Here is a 19,021-nt window from a genome sequence, read left to right on the forward strand (position 1 = left end):
TTGATTTGCAGAAAAGTAGTTTTACTACTGACATATTATCACAAAATCAAACATAGACAATTAAATGAGCATCTTTATTATGCTTCATCAAACTGTATTGAAAACATTTTGTCACGCAACATCGAGAAAAGCTGAAACTACATTTTCAGCTGTATCACCAATTCGAGGAGCAACAGTATCGTTTGAAAGAGGACGGTAATTCTTTTGAAAAATTAACTCCAAACATAGTTTCTGCAATCTCAATTGCTGCTGGCTTTTACTTTACTTTTGTTTTGGCAGTTAGTTAAAAATATTTTAAAGACAGAATTCAAAATACTCAATATACATTATTGTTGTATACATTTTACTGTAAGTGGGGGGCGCGATGAAAATTATGATTGAAAACTGGGCCGCGAATACTGAAAGGTTGAGAACCGCTGGTTTACATAGTTATCGATCGAACTAATCATAATGGTATTATCGATATCAACTGCAATATCGGCAGTATATCGGTATTGCAGATAAAGTTCGATAAACAAATTCATAAATTAAAATCCATATTAATAAAAATGTAAAAAAAAAAAATATGCAAGAAAATTTTAGCATATATTTTTAAAAGAGGGGAGGAGTGGGGGAAGGAGGGGAGGGCCCAAAAACGACTATGCCTAGGGTCTACGAAAGGTATAATCCGGCTCTGCTTGGACACTATCTGTTTTTGAGCTTTTAGTCAATGAAAATTTTCGAGCAGAATATTTTGAACTATTAAGATTTTGAATTTTCAGTCCATGTGTTGGAATTAATTTCTATAAGATTTGTATGGGGTCCTTTATAAATATTTTAAAATTTTTAAAAAAGTGAACCCTAAAAATACTGCAAAAATTAAAAAATAGTTTCAAAACAACAAACAAAAATATTAAAAAAAGGGCCACTTCCGGGGCTGTTTTGGGTGTTCACTTAATGTTGCATTTTGGTTTGATGCACAGAAGCTATAAGACTTAGAAATTTGAAATTGCAAAGTTGTGTAGAAAAATGTCCAGGGGGTATTAATGAAATAAAAATTAACATTTGTTATTTAGTTTCAGAATTATTAACTGTTAAACTTGTAACAAAAATACAAAGCAGACAGCTTTGCAGGCCTCAGGAATGCAGCCACAGACTTAGAATTTTGCATGTTGAAAGAACCATGAACTGGGCTAAACAAGGGGCGGTTGAACCTAGCTCGATATTTTTTTGAAACTCTATGTCGTTCAATTTATTGCAAAAATTGATGCAATTTTTACTGCTTTTTTCGCGTCCCCCTACTTTTTTTGCATTGTTTTACACTTTGTCTTGTTACACAAAAGCTATAAGACTTAGACGCTTGAAATTAAGAGGGTGTGTAGAAAAATGCATAAAAAAAAAAAAAAAAGAAAGAAAACGATTATAACAAAAATTAATATTCTATAACATGAACTATTAACGGTTTAATTTGAAGTAAGAAAAAAAAACATATGAAGCGTTCTGCAGTTCGTAGAAATACTATAGAAATTTGATGTGCTGGAAAGGCCTTTTTTTTATTAATTTAACTCGATTTTTTTTTTTAAATTCCCATTTATTCGAAAGTTACTGAAATTTTAGTCCTTTTTTTCAATTTTTTCTTAGTTTTTTGCTTTAAATAATAACTAATAATCCGTTATTGTTGTAGAAAAATTTTACCCTGTTTAATTTTTCTTTTATAAGCCAGAGTTCGAATTAAATAAATGAAAAAATGAATTAATGTAAAAAAAAAATAATAATAAGTGAACGATAAGCTGTGCCAGATATGAATCTTCGAAATTTTTCTAATAAAAAAAGGCTAGAAAGAGATAAAAACCATTTCTAATTCTTACTGGTCTATGACATAAAGTTATCATTATACATAGTTAACAAGCAAAATTACTTCTCATTCATTATTTTTTATTGTGTTTATTGTGTATTCTTAAGTATAAATATTTTTTCTTTCATGTACAGTCGATCAAAGCCAGGTATTCTTTCATATCTTTATGATTAACACATGAACAAGATGTGTTTACATAAAATTATGATAGTTGTATATTTAATGAACAAAATGATTCTTTTTTAATCGACTCTTAAGGAGGAAAAAAGCAATGCTGAATGAGGATGCAACCATGCGGATTCATTAAAGGAAGCGAATAAGGAACCTTCTAGATTATTAAAATAATAATTAAAGTACTAAGGATATTTCAAGAATTGGATACTTCATCAACATTTAAAAGCTTACCTGTTTGAATAAAAGATTTTGTATACTAATTTTTGAATAGCTGATTTGTCTTTGTGGGTAACAAAATTGTTTTCGAAATTTTTTCAAAACCATTATGTACACATTGAAACTTAAAACTTGCTATTATTAAGAATTTCCTCAACGATCGTCTTGTTGTTGACGTATGCCTGTTTTAGGCAGAGGGGGTGCGATCGTTCTTGTTTTCCAGTGGCGCCATCTATGGCTAAGAATTCGACTTCTGCCACACCATACGTCACACCCGTTTATAGGGCTGACACATTCATACATCCATTCATCCATCCACAGATCGTAATTTTGACCTGAATCAGAGAACGATCGATCTCCAATCCAGTACCCCCATAGGTATTGATTTGTTATGGGAACATGGAGGACTTTTGTGACTCGACAGATTTAACGTGCATCAATCACTTTACTACACGGGGAATCTTCGGTCGGCGGGGTTCGAACCCACGAACTCACGGACATGGGCCCAGCGCCCTACCGACTAGACTATCCCGGCCCCAACGGTCGTGTAAGTAATGCAAGTGCTTTCTGACGGCTCCACCGATGGCAGTAATCTTTTTCTTCTTGTTTAGAAGCACAGAATGCTTTTTGGAGAACTATTTAGGGACTATTCAAGTGGCCTCAAAACGAATAACGTATTGGAATTCATAACTTCAAAATCTGTAAGAAAATTTAATTTTTTTTGTTTGTCCGATTTCAAAATTTTTATTTTACTACCTTAATTTTTCTTGTTGTTACATGTTCTATAAAGATAGTTCAAGATTCCCCTGTTAACTAGTTCCCTTTATAAATAGTCTGAGTTGCCTACTTTTAGGACTCTACTAGAAGGCTTTTAATTCAAATTATTCTTGGCTTTATTTCCAACTAAAATTTGGAATTCTTACTACCTAGCTTTTTTTTGTTGTTGTTTTTTAAGCTTTTCTACTTAAGTATTTATAAATGATTATTTTTATGACGTGAGAGGAAGTTTTAATCTTTTGGAATGGTATAAAATGTTCAATGACTTGTTAAAAACTAAATTTGTCAAATGTCATTAAGTTCAATTCCACAACCTGTTCGCACCGACCACAGTGCTGACGTAAAATATCCTCAGTGGTAGACGGATCATGGGTTAGAGTCCCCTAACGATCAGGCTAACAATGAGAAGTTTTCATGGTTTTCTCTGCTTGTAACGGAAATACGGGTTAGTTATATCAAAAAGTTCCATGAAGGCAAATTCCTCCCAATACTTGATCCAGGAGTTGGGGATTAATAAGGATTGGGTTTAAAATTACAAGGCTAGCGTGATGAACATTAGTACTTATAAACTCAAAAGTGGGTCGGTAGCTAAAAATGAAAAGTTTATACCTGCAACACTGCAACAATTTCGTTTGCCAAGCAATATGTCCACATCACAGCAACAATGAATCCCGAGTAAGCAAAGATCCAGTGGTAATTGGGAGGAAAATCTCGTTCTGAAGTAAAATATACTAGAAGTGCACAGCCTATGCAAATACAAAGAACCAGTACGATGACAGGAAATACGTCTCTTATCATGTAAAACTCATCTAAAGAGAATTAGTATATAAAAATGTCGTTAAAATGTATAGTTAAAGATAATCAAGAGAATATATATTTTGTATCTGAATTGTAAGCATGTGTTTAAGTACAAGGGGTGATCAAATGAAAAGGTACGAAACGCCACGGTGGGTACAAATGTAGACTTTATTCAAAATATACACCATAGGCCTGTGCACAGCGATCCCACTGATGAACAAGACGCAGGATTCCTTGTTCCCAGAATTCCTGTGGTCTTGACGAGACCCAGTCCTTCACAGCGTCCTTGAGTATGTCGTCCGAGTTGAAGAGCTTTCCTTTCAGGTGGAGTAAACACATGGAAATCACAGGGCTACTAGTCCGGATTGTAGGGCGGATGGTCCAACGTCTCCCACTTGAACTTGGCCAGTTCCATGTGTGTGAGTCTGGAGACGTGTGGACGCTCTTTATCATGGAGAAGAACCACACCCTCCGTGAGCAGCCCCGGTCTTTTGTTCTTGATGAACCTGCGTAGGCGTCAGAGTGCCTCACAGTACACATCGGAGTTAATGGTTTTTCTGTGCTCGAGGAAATCGGATAACACCTCGCTGCTCATCAATCGTCGAATTTTGCAACGCGAACGCCATCCAGTCCTCATACGGACTGCCGCATCATTTGGACGCCGCTTTTGATAAGAGCCTCTGCTCTCTCTTGCTCATGCGGGCACCAGCGCATGCTCCGATCCCAGTCAGAGACTCTAATCGCATCCCGAGATGTCTCGCTACGTTCTCCCATAGCGGAATATGCAAATATTTAACTGTTACGTTTTTACGTCGTTTCGTACCTTTTCATTTGATCACCCCTTGCAATATAGCATGACGTATGGCAAGGTGAAGAGGCAGATGGTATAGTGAAGTGTGACGTTTTATGACAAAGGAGAGGGGAGGATTTTAAAATATTGAAAAAAACAAGTGTGACATCATTTATGTGAGCGGCCCTTTAACTATAAAAAATATACTTACATTCGCTTATTAAAGTTATAAAAACTGGACCGGTGACGCATTGGACACAGGTTAAAAGTCTATTCCAATTCATGTCGTCTGCACCAGTGTCCAAGACAGGGATGGTCAGTCGCATGACGAATATTGGTGGAATCTGCAATATAAGTCCATAAATTATAAAACGTTTAATGTTATCTGGGATAGTTAATATAATGGAACAACATCGTTGCAAGAGCATTAACAATGCAGCGAGGTTTTAAACGCCAGACTTTATTCTTAAACATACACATAAAAGCTTGTGTGCTCATTATAAAGACGGCTTATAAGGCCTTGCCATGTTGGGAAACAGATAGTACAAATTAGAGAAGGACATCACAGATGTATCAAGAATTATGACGGGTTTCGAACCTGCTATGTCCGCTTACCTGACTCTTTAATGGATTCGAGAAACCACTTGGTCTGGGAGGCTCCTTAATGCGAACCAAAAATATTGTAAATATATAAAAGTGCCTTTATGAAAAAAGTGGTGGACATATACTGGGGGTGAACAAAATAGTGGAAACATTTCTATACTAGTACTTTGTTTCATATTTCTGAAAAATACTTAAAGAATCCTTTTATAACTTCTGGATTGTTTAGATCAGGGGTTTCCAACTTACATGAGGGCGGGGGCCACAATTAACATCACAAATCAAATGGCGGGCCGCAATTTTAGCAAAATTTTATGTAGGACTCTTTTATGTTTGAAGGAACATTAAATATTACTGTCAGATTTTTATATCAAGTTGTACAAAATAAAAGTATTGAATTACAAATTAAAATAAGAAGTAGATTTTTAAAAATATTTAATTGCATATTGAAAAATTCGGGCTACAATAACTTTAATGTGCACCTATGTATTAAACAATTAATGTGCAACAGATATCTATTTGTTAAGATTTAAAACTTGCTGTAAAGGTTGGTGTTAAAACTTACATAGTAGCACACAAATTGTAAAGTGAGAAAATTGAGGTTTGTTTCCTACAACCACCAGAGAATAGATATTTACATTTTAAATTTAAAACTGACAAATGTGTCTAAATATTTTTGTCCAAAATGAGTGGTTTCAGAAAGTTAAATCGGAGAATTTCTTCAAGAAAATTTATGATACACACATGCTAAATTATATTCACAAAATACAAAAAAATGAAATAAAAGAAGAGCAATACACAATTATTTTTGTATTTGAATAAATATTTTCTTGGATGCAAAACGTGAGAAATAAATTTTTTTGCACCGTTGATATGTTAAATTTTACAGAAACGAAGAAACTAGGTTTTTATTAACGAGAAAAGTATTTTGAACCCATACAGATTTTTTACGAAAATTGTCCGCAAAAAATGACAACTAATATATTTTAGTTCGCGGGCCACAAAAAAAAGATTCGCTGGCCGGATGCGGCCCCCGGGCCGCCAGTTGGAAACCACTGGTTTAGATCACGCGATATCTCATACTTATTAAGGAAGTTGAAGGATTTTAGAGGTTTGAGAGACCGACAATAAAGTACAAATGGAAAATAGAGTTTTTGAGCACCTTTTGCCGAAAAATGCAGCAAGAAATTTTTATTTTATTTTGGCTATTGTATGCAATAAGTGCGCGAAATTTGAAGCATAGCTTAAATATTTATGGAATTATGGACATTTTTATACAGAACTAATATTTTTGCCTTACGTTTTTTTTTGCTATAACTTTAAAAATATTCAATAAAATTAAAAAAATTTTTTAGAGCAATTTAAATTTGAATAAAATTTTTTTAAAAATAATTCGTTGAAAAATGCGTAATATATAAGTAATTAAAGTAGTTCTTTTATACTGTGCATGCGTGGAAAAACTAAAAATTTTCCTTAATTTTGTAGTGAATCGTATTTGTAAAAAGTCAAGTCCGATTTGAATATCTTAAAAATTTAAAAAGTTCCCACAGCAATTTTCTAAGTAGTTTTCGCACTTTTTAAAGGAAACTCAAAATAATAAGGGATTTTCTACTTATATTATTTTGTATTATAAGACAAAATTCAATAACAAATGATAATACCTTACAATAAACGTTCATACACCGAATTATGATTGCATAAGGAAAGAAAACATTCGAAAGAAAAGATACGTTTATAGGGATGATCCCCAGCAATGCCGGTGTTATTTTTAATAAATCTTTTTAAATCTTGTTAATTTTACGAAATTTCGTGAAATTATCACATATAATAATCAAAGTAATTGTTAAAAGTTAAAAAAATTATTGCTACATGTTTTGTCATAGGATGTTCTGAAACACTATTTTACGTTTGTAATTTATTGTCGGTCCCTCAAACTTCTAAAAGCCTTAAACTTCATTGATAAGAATGAAAAATCGCATGCCCTAAGTACTTCTTAATTTATAAAATGATTCTCTAGGTATTTTTTGAGAAAGATCAATTAGTAAGGAAATGTTTAAATTATTTTTTCCAACCCCTGCACCGTCATCGTAAAAAGATCGTAACAGTTCAAAATAATAACGAGAAAAATTGAAAAATTACAATAAAAACAAAAAAAAAACAACAAAAAAAAACGTCATTTAGCTTTTAAATTGTGATGTCATAAGTAGCTGAAAAACAAAATGATGCCACTGTCGTAGGTAGTTGAATAAGCCGGCTATTTGGATTGCTACAGGTAAATTGGAAATGTCTCTAGATTGACACTTTTAAGGCTAATTGGTGAGCTTTCAGGCTGATTAGGAACGATATTTTAAGATTTTCAGTTACTTTAATTTATTTTAGGCACTCTACAATGAGTTTAGAATATAGATGACTTATTTTAAAGAATCCAGAGAGAATCTAGCCTGATAAAATATTTTTTCCTACATTTTTAAGTTAGCTTAAATGTATATAGGCTAGTCATAAAAAACCAAAAAAATATCTGACAGATTGGATAATACTAAAAGCCTTATTAATCAACCTATTACATTTTGCTATGTTGGCGACATTTGTAAAGAGCCAAATTCTTCAACTATTATAATAATAAATAAAAGAAAAACATTTCTATACAGAGTAATTCAATGCGTTAGAATAATATCTTTGAAAAGAATTTCTTCGAAATTTAAGAAATATAAATGAAAGAACTCAATACTATTGATTAAAACAAGGAAGATAAAAAAAAGAAATAGCTATCAGCTGTTACTTCTTTCCAAGAATTATTGATAGATCGAAAGTTTAAATCCAAGGTTAAAGAATTTTGATTTGTCTTCAGCATCATTACTCGAAATATTCTTCCAAGAAAACATCTTTTTGAATGAAGATTTAATAAGTTATTTCGAAATTCCAAACAAGTTATTTCGTAGAAAAATAAATAATAGAAAAGAAAGTCTAGAACGGGTTTTGAGGTCACAAATTTCCAAAAATAACTGATAACATATCTAGGGCTAATGATACAAAAATTTTCAATTTAAATATTCAATAGCCTGAAAATTTCAGTCAATATGTATTTTAATGAAAGGATATTGTTGTTCTTGCATGTTTTAAATGTAAGAACAACTAATTTCAATGTTTGGAGAGGAATTCAATTAATACATCTAAGGGAGTGAAAGTCAATAATCACCAAATTCGGTTTTTCACAGTAACGCATGTATGTACACAGTGCACATAAAAGGACCAACCTGAATAATTTGTTTATGAATAACACCCTGAATATGTTTTTTTATTCGAGCCAGTGATCTCAAATATATTTAATAATTAGTGCAGGCGATTATTTAAATTTCAAAATTAGACGCAAAAACGTACTTTCTGTGAACAAGCATACTCCCCCCCCCCCGATGGATTTGGATTTCTGATTTCAGAAATATAGTAGGAAGCCGCAATCTGGGAGGTATGGCCCCTATAGTTTGGGCAAGAAAGCAGTTCAAAGATTGGACACCTTAAGGTTAATTTTACTTTTTGCGTATTTTTCCATATCTGGAGATCTTTTTAAGCGAATTGAAAACTTTTTGCATATAATTATAAAAATCGTTCATCAAATAATAATTTCATGCAAAAAAAATATTTATTATTTTCATTAGTTTACTTAGTAACCAAAAAAATTTTTGAATTCATCATTTTAAAGAGTGTATTTTTACATAGCAAAATACAAAATGTAAGCCCAATGGGTTGAATAGTTTCTGAGAAATCAAATTTTAAGAAAGTTGTATAGTTAAAATTTGATTTCTCAGGAACTATTCAACCAATTTCACTCAAAATTTTGAAATGTAAAAATACATACCTTAAAATGATATAAAAATCTATACTTTGCAATTCTAAAGTTTTTCGACTATTATGAAATGAAATAATAAAAAATAAATATTTGCTATTTTTTTTGCATGGAATTATCTTTTGATAAACGAATTTTGTGTGCAAAAATTTTCAATTCGTTTAAAAAGTTCTCGAGATATGGCGAAATTCGTAAAAACATTCTGTTTTTACGAGCTTTGGACCGCTCTGTTGACCAAACAATTAAGACCATATTTCCCAGATTGCGGCTACCCCTATATTTTGGGGGTCAGAAACCTCTCGAAATAAAGTCATGTTTATTCAGAGAAAGAGCGTTTTTGTATATGATTTCGTAACTTAAAATATCGTCTCCCAAATTAATTAGCATATTTGAGGTTACCCTCTTGAACCATTGAGATTGAGTTCTATAAGAACGTAAAGATCCTATCATTAGATCAAAAGTTATTCTGGATAGTTCGCTTTTTTTTTTTTTTTTTTTTTTTTTTTTTTTTTNTTTTTTTTTTTTTTTTTTTTTTTTTTTTTTTTTGGGCTCACTGTACATAATGCGTATGAAGGAGACAACTTACTTTTATGACTACTAACAACTTTCTCCACCATGGTAAGGATGACCATTTTTCAGTGTTCACAGGACATATTTTTAGGAGAAACTCCCAAAATTCACCTTTGTCGATGACATTTGGTAAGGCTGCCAATCTTTCTGTGGAAGATACACCATTGCTTTCTAATGACTGGCAACTTCCTGGAGGAAACAATTCTTTAAATACACCATTGCTTTCTAATGACAGGCAACTTCCTGGGGGAAAAATTCTTTAAATACACTATTGCTTTCTAATGACAGGCAACTATCTGGGGGAAAAAATTCTTTAAATTCATCATAAATATTATTCGAAAATGGATTAAATTTTTTATGCTTTTTCTCGAAAGAATTATTTATTTTGAGACAGGGGAAGAATGGATGGGTTTCGAACAAATTGGTTTTTAGCTAAACAACATGAAAAATGCAGAAATAATACCCCATAAACAAATATACTATAGTTTCGGCTATTTATCTTCATCACATGTTTGAATGCTGTTAAGTCAATTATAGAACCAGAACTATAGGGCAATTCCACCATTTAGAAATGTTATGTTCACATATTTTAAATGCATATAAATAGGCTAAAAACTTCAATTAATTCTTAAAATATTTTTTAATAAAAGTCTTAAAATCATATTCAATTGTTAGTAAGTATCATTAGCTTAAAAATTAAAAACTGGGTGTTACGGGGAAGTAGCATAGTGTGTTACGTCCGTTACAACTGGAATTTAATTTTTGAAAAAAAATTACATTTTTGACAGTTTCTAAAATTTTGAGTGCATGACTCTTAAGATTTTATTTAAACAAATATTATTAGAGCTGCTCAATTTTTTTTAATTGATTGATAAGCTTTTAAAGTCTACAAATACAAAATTCTTAAATAGTGAAAATGCCTCTAGTATGCTTGTTTATGTGTTATTTATTCTTTTTCAACTTTTCATTTGCTTTTTTTTACTCGGTATTTTTGTCTGTTCACTGCGTCGAAACGCTTTTTCGAATCTCTTATGACTCCAGAATCATGCTAGAGCTCTGAAATTCAAACATCGACTACAAGGATCAATTTTAATCCTTATCCTAAATTTAGTTTTAGAATTTTAATAAGCCAGTTCGTGAAGGATGTCGGAAAAATTATTTTTTTCGCATTGGTTCAACATAAGCCATAGTTATAAATAATACTGTAGATGACTCTGTTCTGGATTTTATTGCATGTTCTTTAATGTTTAATTATTTTTACAAGCTCAGTGATCAATTTGGATGGTATGTGAATCGGTTCTACATTACTGAATTAGTATTTCTAAAGTTATGTGAAATCATACGTGTATATTTTGTTATAATTGCGTTTTAAAAGATGTTTCCACACAGCTAAATAATTTTAAAGCATTACTAATTGGAATAAAGAAATATAAGTTATGTATTAAAAAGTAAAAGCAATAGAAAAGGTAATGACTCAATTGAATGTAAGTTTAACTCATGTGAAAGGTACTGTAATGTAACTTAATTCATACTATTAGTTTTAGCCGTAATATGATAGCTATTCTAACACTAACATTTTTTTTTTATCAGTCGTTTCTTTTTATCAGTTGTATTCATAATAGCATATTAGAGATAAGCATATTTATCTAAGCATTCTTTCTGTAGCCGGTGTACAAATTAACCAAACTTGACACGTATTTGTATAGCGGTTATATAACCGCAATACAATACATATCGAGTTTTACTGTCAGTACTAAATTTACAAAAATAAGAAAATTGCGCAATTTTTCTGAAAGACTTGATGAATTTTAAAAGAAAAAATATATAAAATAAAGAAATTTCAAAAAATTAAAAAACAACAACTTTTCATTGGTTTTGCACGAAAAAGAAAGAAATAAAACATTGGGTGTAACTTATAAAAATCGAGTTAATATAGTTTGAGTTAATTTTTCAGACATTATGTTCATTTTAAATAAAATTCTTTTTAAAATATGTTGAAAGAATTTCTAATAAAATTTTTAAGGAAAGAAGATGAAAAATTCGCGTTTTCTGGATAATAATAACGTCAAATAAATTGCCGAATACTAATATATATCTATTAAACTGTTTCGGTAAATATGCAAAATTATAATAAATTTCTATACTCTTTTTCAAATTTGCTAACACTTTGAAAAACTATTCATATCATTTAAATCCTCTTAGAATTTTTCCTAGACATTAGCGCCATCTATTGAATATCTTTTAAAATGTTTTTTTTTTGCAATTTGGTGAGAAAAATTTTCTAGTTTGCCACGAAGAATACAGCAAACTGTACTATGTTCGTTCGCTCTACATCTTTCTACTTCTCCCGTAGATAAGTTTATACAGGTTTTTTCCTTAAAGACTAAAATTTCAAATCCTTTTACAATTTTTCCTAGACATTAGCGCCATCTATTGAATATCTTTTAAAATGTTTTTTTTGCAGTTTGGTGAGAAAAATTTCTAGTTTGCCACGAAGAATACAGCAAACTGTACTATGTTCGTTCGCTCTACATCGTTCTATTTCTCCCGTAGATAAGTTTATACAGGTTTTTTCCTTAAAGATTAAAATTTTAAATCCTTTTACAATTTTTCCTAGACATTAGCGCCATCTATTGAATATCTTTTAAAATGTTTTTTTTTTGTAATTTGGTGAGAAAAATTTTCTGGTTTGCCACGAAGAATACAGCACACTGTACTATGTTCGTTTGCTCTACATCGTTCTATTTCTCCCGTAGATAAGTTTATACAGGTTTTTTCCTTAAAGATTAAAATTTTAAATCCTTTTACAATTTTTCCTAGACATTAGCGCCATCTATTGAATATCTTTTAAAATGTTTTTTTTTTGCAATTTGGTGAGAAAATTTTTTTAGTTTGCCACGAAGAATATAGCAAACTGTACTATGTTCGTTCGCTCTACATCTTTCTATTTCTCCCGTAGATAAGTTTGTACAGGTTTTTTCCTTAAAGATTAAAAATTTAAATCCTTTTACAATTTTTCCTAGACATTAGCGCCATCTATTGAATATCTTTTAAAATGTTTTTTTTTGCAATTTGGTGAGAAAAATTTTCTAGTTTGCCACGAAGAATACAGCAAACTGTATTATGTTCGTTTGTTCTACATCGTTCTATTTCTCCCGTGATAAGTTTATACAGGTTTTTTCCTTAAAGATAAAAATTTTAAATCCTTTTACAATTTTTCCTAGACATTAACGCCATCTATTGAATATCTTTTAAAATGTTTTTTTTTGCAATTTGGTGAGAAAAATTTTCTAGTTTGCCACGAAGAATACAGCAAACTGTATTATGTTCGTTTGCTCTACATCGTTCTATTTCTCCCGTAGATAAGTTTATACAGGTTTTTTCCTTAAAGATAAAAATTTTAAATCCTTTTACAATTTTTCATAGACATTAGCACCATCTATTGAATATCTTTTAAAATGTTTTTTTTTTGCAATTTGGTGAGAAAAATTTTCTAGTTTGCCACTAAGAATACAGCAAACTGTACTATGTTCGTTCGCTCTACATCGTTCTATTTCTCCCGTAGATAAGTTTATACAGGTTTTACTTAAAGATTAAAATTTTAAATCCTTTTACAATTTTTCCTAGACATTAGCGCCATCTATTGAATATCTTTTAAAATGTTTTTTTTTGCAATTTGGTGAGAAAAATTTTCTGGTTTGCCACGAAGAATACAGCAAACTGTACTATGTTCGTTCGCTCTACATCGTTCTATTTCTCCCGTAGATAAGTTTATACAGGTTTTTTCCTTAAAGATTAAAATTTTAAATCCTTTTACAATTTTTCCAAGACATTAGCGCCATCAATTAAATATCTTTTAAAATGTTTTTTTTTGCAATTTGGTGGGAAAAATTTTCTAGTTTGCCACGAAGGATACAGCAAACTGTACTATGTTCGTTCGCTCTACATCGTTCTATTTCTCCCGTAGATAAGTTTATACAGGTTCTTTCCTTAAAGATTAAAATTAAACAAGTAACGATTATTACTGAAAACACTTCTGAATTCTAACCTTTGAAACCTGCTTTGATGTTCAATACATTTGCCGTTCTTTACTGTATCTGGTCAGATTTTTACAGCGTTTCTGTTTTTTCCTTGTTTAAATAAAAATTTACGAAACCATTTGTAATGGACCCCCAAAGCATGATTTCGTAGTGTTGATTAATACTGACTTATTATTCATTCCTCCCTCCCCATGAACAACGTGTATTCACTACTCTAAAATACTAAGTGAAGCAGTTTGTTTCACATCTGATTAGTATACTTCACAAAGGTAAATAATTAGGACTTTTCTAAAAAAATTAATTTTCTTTTGCACAAACATTTTATCGTAAATGCAATAATAGTAATAAAAAGTTGCCACGTTTTTAGTGTTATCTTCAGTTTTTTATGTTTTCATCTTTACAAACTGAATATAAAAATGGATTTACAAATTGTAGCATAAATAACACAGGTAAGATTGTAAATAATACAAGCACTATCACAACGAGATGTGTTTTTTTTTGAAGCATTAGCGTACATAGATTTTGTCCCCCTCCCCGTAGCTAATTTACAATCCAGCAGCCCTTAACGACTCACACTCTTTTTTTGGATATTTTTCTTTTGGATGGAGTTTATCGCAATTATAATGCAAGCTTTTATGTCCTTTAAAATTCGTTACCTAAATTAAAAAAAAAACAAAAACAAAAAACAAATTTTTTTTTTGATTTAAGAAAATGCCAAACAGAAGTCGTTAAAAGCCGCTGGATTGGAAAATAGTTACAAGAATGCGTCCAGCAAGAGTTATAAGTGCGTCCCACCTTAGACGTACCATAAAAAATATAAAATTAAATTAAATTATAAAACAAAAAACACTGTGGTGAAGAAATATTTAGATAATTAGAATCTCTAATTCTATTTTAATTTACGAAAATGAAAATAGTAATTGCAATGAAAAGGTAGAATTAAGGACCTAAAATCGAAACACTGTATACGTTTATCATATTGAAATGAAATTTTGTTTAATAATACGAGAAAATAACTTTCGATCTTATAGTAATTATATTCAAATTTTAGTTACGAGATATAATTTTAGTTTAGTTACTTATGAAGTGAGAAAAAAAATATTTCATAAATCAAAAATATTTTTACTTTAACATATAATTTTAAATGGAGCGCGCCGTTAGTCCCCCTGGGTCGCTGGGTTTGCTGGGTTGTTACTTACGCCCCCACTGTTTTTAAGCTTAGATGTAAAAATAAATCAGAAGTTGTAACTCGGAAGTTTTATTACGAATTCTACCTGCTACCGCCTTCTTCGATTAGCTTTCATAGGGGCAATTTTGAATAAGGTTAACTATAAGTGTAATCTGAAAAATATTTACTGGCAAAAAAAAAAGAAAATGCTTTTGATTAAAAAAAGTGACAGATACAGCGGGGGGGGGGTCATGACCCCCCAATTGAAAAAAATAAATAAAAATAATAATTTTTTTAATAGTTTACAAAATAAATAAAATATTTTAAAAATTATTTAAGGGAGCATATACACCTAGGTAGGTCGGAAAAATCGATTTTTTTCCCAACTAATTATGTTCTTCACTGTTTCAAGAATCATAATCCAAAAGATTAAAACGAAATTCGTCATAGTTTCATTGTAAACATGTTGAAGTGCGCCGAGCGCTCCAAACGCACTTCAACAGGTTTAACCAAGATTGAATAAATGTGAAGATGGGAAACTTGCGAAATTTACATTATTATTTAAAGATAACATTTATTATTTAAAGATTTTGAATACTTGAATTATTTATATATTGTTCTATTGTTCATTATGAAAAAAATTTATGAGAAGACTAGCTTTAAAAACCCGTTTTTTTTTCAAAAAAAATATTAAAGACATTTTTTTTTTATAAAAAAAATTAATTGTGGGGGGGGGGGATCTGAGTCTATGACCCCCCCCCAGGAAAAATTTCTGGATCCTCCCCTGATTAAAAAGAAAGATAAGAAATATTTTTGCTTTCGATAATGTTTTCTTCTTCTCCTCCTTTTTTCAAATTTTTTTTTCATAAGAAAAAGAACTCATTTGTATTATTTTGTGGAGGTAAGCGTCTAGGAGATTTAATTGTACCTGTATTGTTGAATGCATGATTGTCTATGGAAAAACGACTGATGGATGATTTCCGTCTCTCGTCCAACGGTATGTGCGCTTTAGACAGTCTTCTTCCTCCGTCCACCCATTCGAATCCATTGAAATAAAGGGCTGCAGAAGAAAAAATAAGAAATGTTTCAAGGCCATTCATATTCTACAGAACTATCAAAAAAGGAAGAGATAGTCGCGCATTCCAAAAACAATAATATTTCGACATATTTTGGGGAATCGAAATCGATTCTGGAATAGGTTCAAGGTAACACTTGTCGCATTTTTGTTGCTGTTAAAAGATAGGATATAATTAATCATTACGATTGAAATGCATTTAACATTATTTAAAAGGGAGTTGGTTGTTTTAGCTCATTTTGAAAAGAGAAAATATTGAGTCAACTCCTTTCATTTTAAGATTATTTTAGGGAAGGGTAAAATATATATCTACGAATTATTAACTGTATCATACTCCACTTTTCGTAGTTTTAGAAAATATCTTTTTTAGTGGTAGCAAGCTAATTTAGTAATATTTGTATACGTTAAAATTAGAAGAATTTTATCCTCCACTATATGTGAGTAGTTTAACCCTTTCGCTCCGACTGTCACAAATACGTGCCAGAATTCAACCGTATCAATCAGGGTAAAAAGATAAAACTGGTAATCAAAGTAATTCTTTGACAGTTTATTTGTTATAATAGTTTGATTCATTTAATTCACCATTATTTAGTTCAAAATAAAATTATTTAGTTATATTTTGAGCTAGCATTGATTATATATATGATTAAACTAACTATAATTAAAGTAAAAGCAAAGTAAGTCTGTCAAATTAGCAACGCCTACATTTAAGTTACCGTTTTTTATTTATTTACATTTTGATTCTGATTTTGTACGAAGGCTTTTATGAGTCACCCGTCCCCAAGGGGTTAAGCAAACATATAAAATATCACACTCAACTTCCGATGAAAGTTATATTTAAATTCTATGCATTTTGAAACGTTCAAATATTGCGTGAGTGTATTTTCGCCAATTTTGGACTCCCCATTAGAAGCAAAAAAAAGCAATTACAAGCTTCTTATTTTTGCTTGACGTTTACAGAGTGTCTACCGTATATATTATCTAAGAAATTTTTATTCAACTGATTTTAAAAATAAAATTATGAACACATGCTTAGTAAAATGGCACTTTGCTAGTAGTAAAATTTAAAATTTTGCTGCTCGCACACTCCTCTCCAATCTTGTTCATCTCCCATTGTAGTGTCACAAGTTCGAATCCCAGCGATGGCTGGCTCATACGAATTATGCTACTGGCTCACACCAATCACAGTGCTGTTGTAAAATATCCTCAGATGTTGACAAATCGTGGTTAGAATTCATTTGCCATCGGGCTATAGTGGTTATTCTTCCCACCTTACACAAATGCGGTTTAGTTCCATTAAAAAAATTTTCAAAGAAGGATAGTTTGTACTAATCCCTGTGATTGGTTCTTCTGGAATTGGTTCGAAAGTACAAGGCTACGAAGTTGAACATTGACAGTCGTAACTGATAAAATAAAAAAAAAATGGCCCTGAAACAAAATCACAGTTTGTTGTACAGTGATGCCGAACTTTTTATGAACTAAGTCACATGACATCAATCACATGACGGTCACATGATTTGCGAAATGTGCAATCACATGACGGTCACATGATTTGCGATAACGCAATAGGAGCATCGCACTACTGAAAAGTAATTCAGACATCGTAATTTTCATACATATTTTCGTGCAAGAGAAATTTAAAGCACTCGAATGAAGCTATTCCGTTAAGTAGGAAATAAAGACTAACACTGCCATCAATTCTGACTCTTTCAGCATAAAATAAACGTTTTTATGACAGTTTCAAAATTTAAAGACCATTAATATTTATTTTATTTTATTTTATTTAAAAAAAAGACAACTTAAACATTATTCGCAACAATAAAAGTTCTGTTTTATGCTCATTGTAAATTTTATGACTTTGAACTTCGCAAATATGTTCGTAACATTACGCTGATGTTATATTTAACAATGCGTTTTTGAATAATTTTGTCTAAGACATAGAAAAGTGAAGTAAATTTATCTACCTTCACTTCGTAACGTGACTCACTAAGAAAACAAATTTATATTCAGGTATTTTCTACGCTCGAGTGTGGAAAAAAATAGATGTACTTCCTTTGTTATACCGTATAAATCTTTTGTTATTGATTTAAAACAGTAAAATGCATAAGTTGATTCCTGGGGATGTTTTTATTTTCTTTTTGAAGCTCGCCCAAAAATTGCCAGATTTTGGATAAGGAAAAATTGGTAATCCTACGTTTTCAGGTTTCCAAAAAGTTTATAAACTAAATTGTAAATTAAAAGCAAACATTGTCGAGACAAGAATTATTTACGTTATTTTTAAAGTTCATGCAGCGAAATAAATGAAATAGCAAATAAACTATTTACTACTAATATTTAATAAACTAATGATAATAATGTATTAATGATTAGACCGACCTGTTACGTATATGGTATGTTAATTATTCAGTTTCGCAAACTTATTGAAATATAATTGTTTAAAATAACTAAATAATTGAAGTGTTTCTTTTTTTGCTATAAATATTTTGTTGTTTATTGAAAAAATTAAAATGCATAAGACCGTTCCTTTGAATGTTTTTCTTTTGCGAAGTTCACGAAAAATTTTCAATCGTTTGTGGGACAAAAAATTTGGTACTGGCTTTCAACATTAGAAAAATCTCTTTTTCAATTTGCGAAAATTTGTTGAACTCACAAAAAAATTTGTTATACACAATTTTACAAATACTTGTTGCACACACAAATCATTTCTTAGTAATGTAAAAAATGCAATAATTAAGTAAATCTACTATAATAAATTGGAATTAATTTAGCTTTATTTATTGTTTTATTATATGTCTCACCGGAATGTGCATGATTTAAGTTTTATTTGAAACTAATTTATTGTTTATTTATCTTTTCTCCTCGCTCGTACGAAGAACGGGAATTCAGCTCGTAATGAAATAAAATAAAGATGCTTACCTTTTAAAACTACTGCTGTTGCTTCCGGATCATTGTCATACGTTATTCCTTCAACAGTTACGGTTACTTTTGGAATTTCGGATCCTGCAAAACGAAATAAAAAATTTTCAGCATTTTTTTTTACCATTTAGATTTATTTCAAATAAAGTTTGAAAGTTCAGCATTGTTTGCAACTTAAACTAGTGATTTCTGAAATTTTCTAATTATTTTATGTTTCAAAGA

At 30.7% G+C, this 19,021-nt stretch overlaps 1 protein-coding gene across 4 annotated transcripts in view; it reads right to left on the reverse strand.

The window, feature by feature from the left end:
- Positions 1–19,021, reverse strand: part of LOC107441922 (mitochondrial sodium/calcium exchanger protein) — a 71,443-nt gene that overhangs the window by 12,040 nt on the left and 40,382 nt on the right. For 2 of the 4 annotated variants that reach the window (XM_016055334.3, XM_071179431.1), the window contains exons 9-13: positions 18,800–18,883; positions 15,737–15,868; positions 9,617–9,789; positions 4,801–4,933; positions 3,611–3,810 (exon numbers count right to left, since the gene is read on the reverse strand). In XM_016055334.3, the coding sequence (XP_015910820.1) occupies positions 3,611–3,810; positions 4,801–4,933; positions 9,617–9,789; positions 15,737–15,868; positions 18,800–18,883 (722 nt within the window). Of the gene's footprint in view, positions 1–3,610; positions 3,811–4,800; positions 4,934–9,616; positions 9,844–15,736; positions 15,869–18,799; positions 18,884–19,021 lie in introns of all 4 variants that reach the window. The other 2 variants (XM_016055331.3, XM_016055333.3) reach the window with 1 other exon arrangement.

This window comes from Parasteatoda tepidariorum, chromosome 4 (assembly GCF_043381705.1).
Source record: "Parasteatoda tepidariorum isolate YZ-2023 chromosome 4, CAS_Ptep_4.0, whole genome shotgun sequence".
NCBI lineage: Eukaryota > Metazoa > Arthropoda > Arachnida > Araneae > Theridiidae > Parasteatoda > Parasteatoda tepidariorum.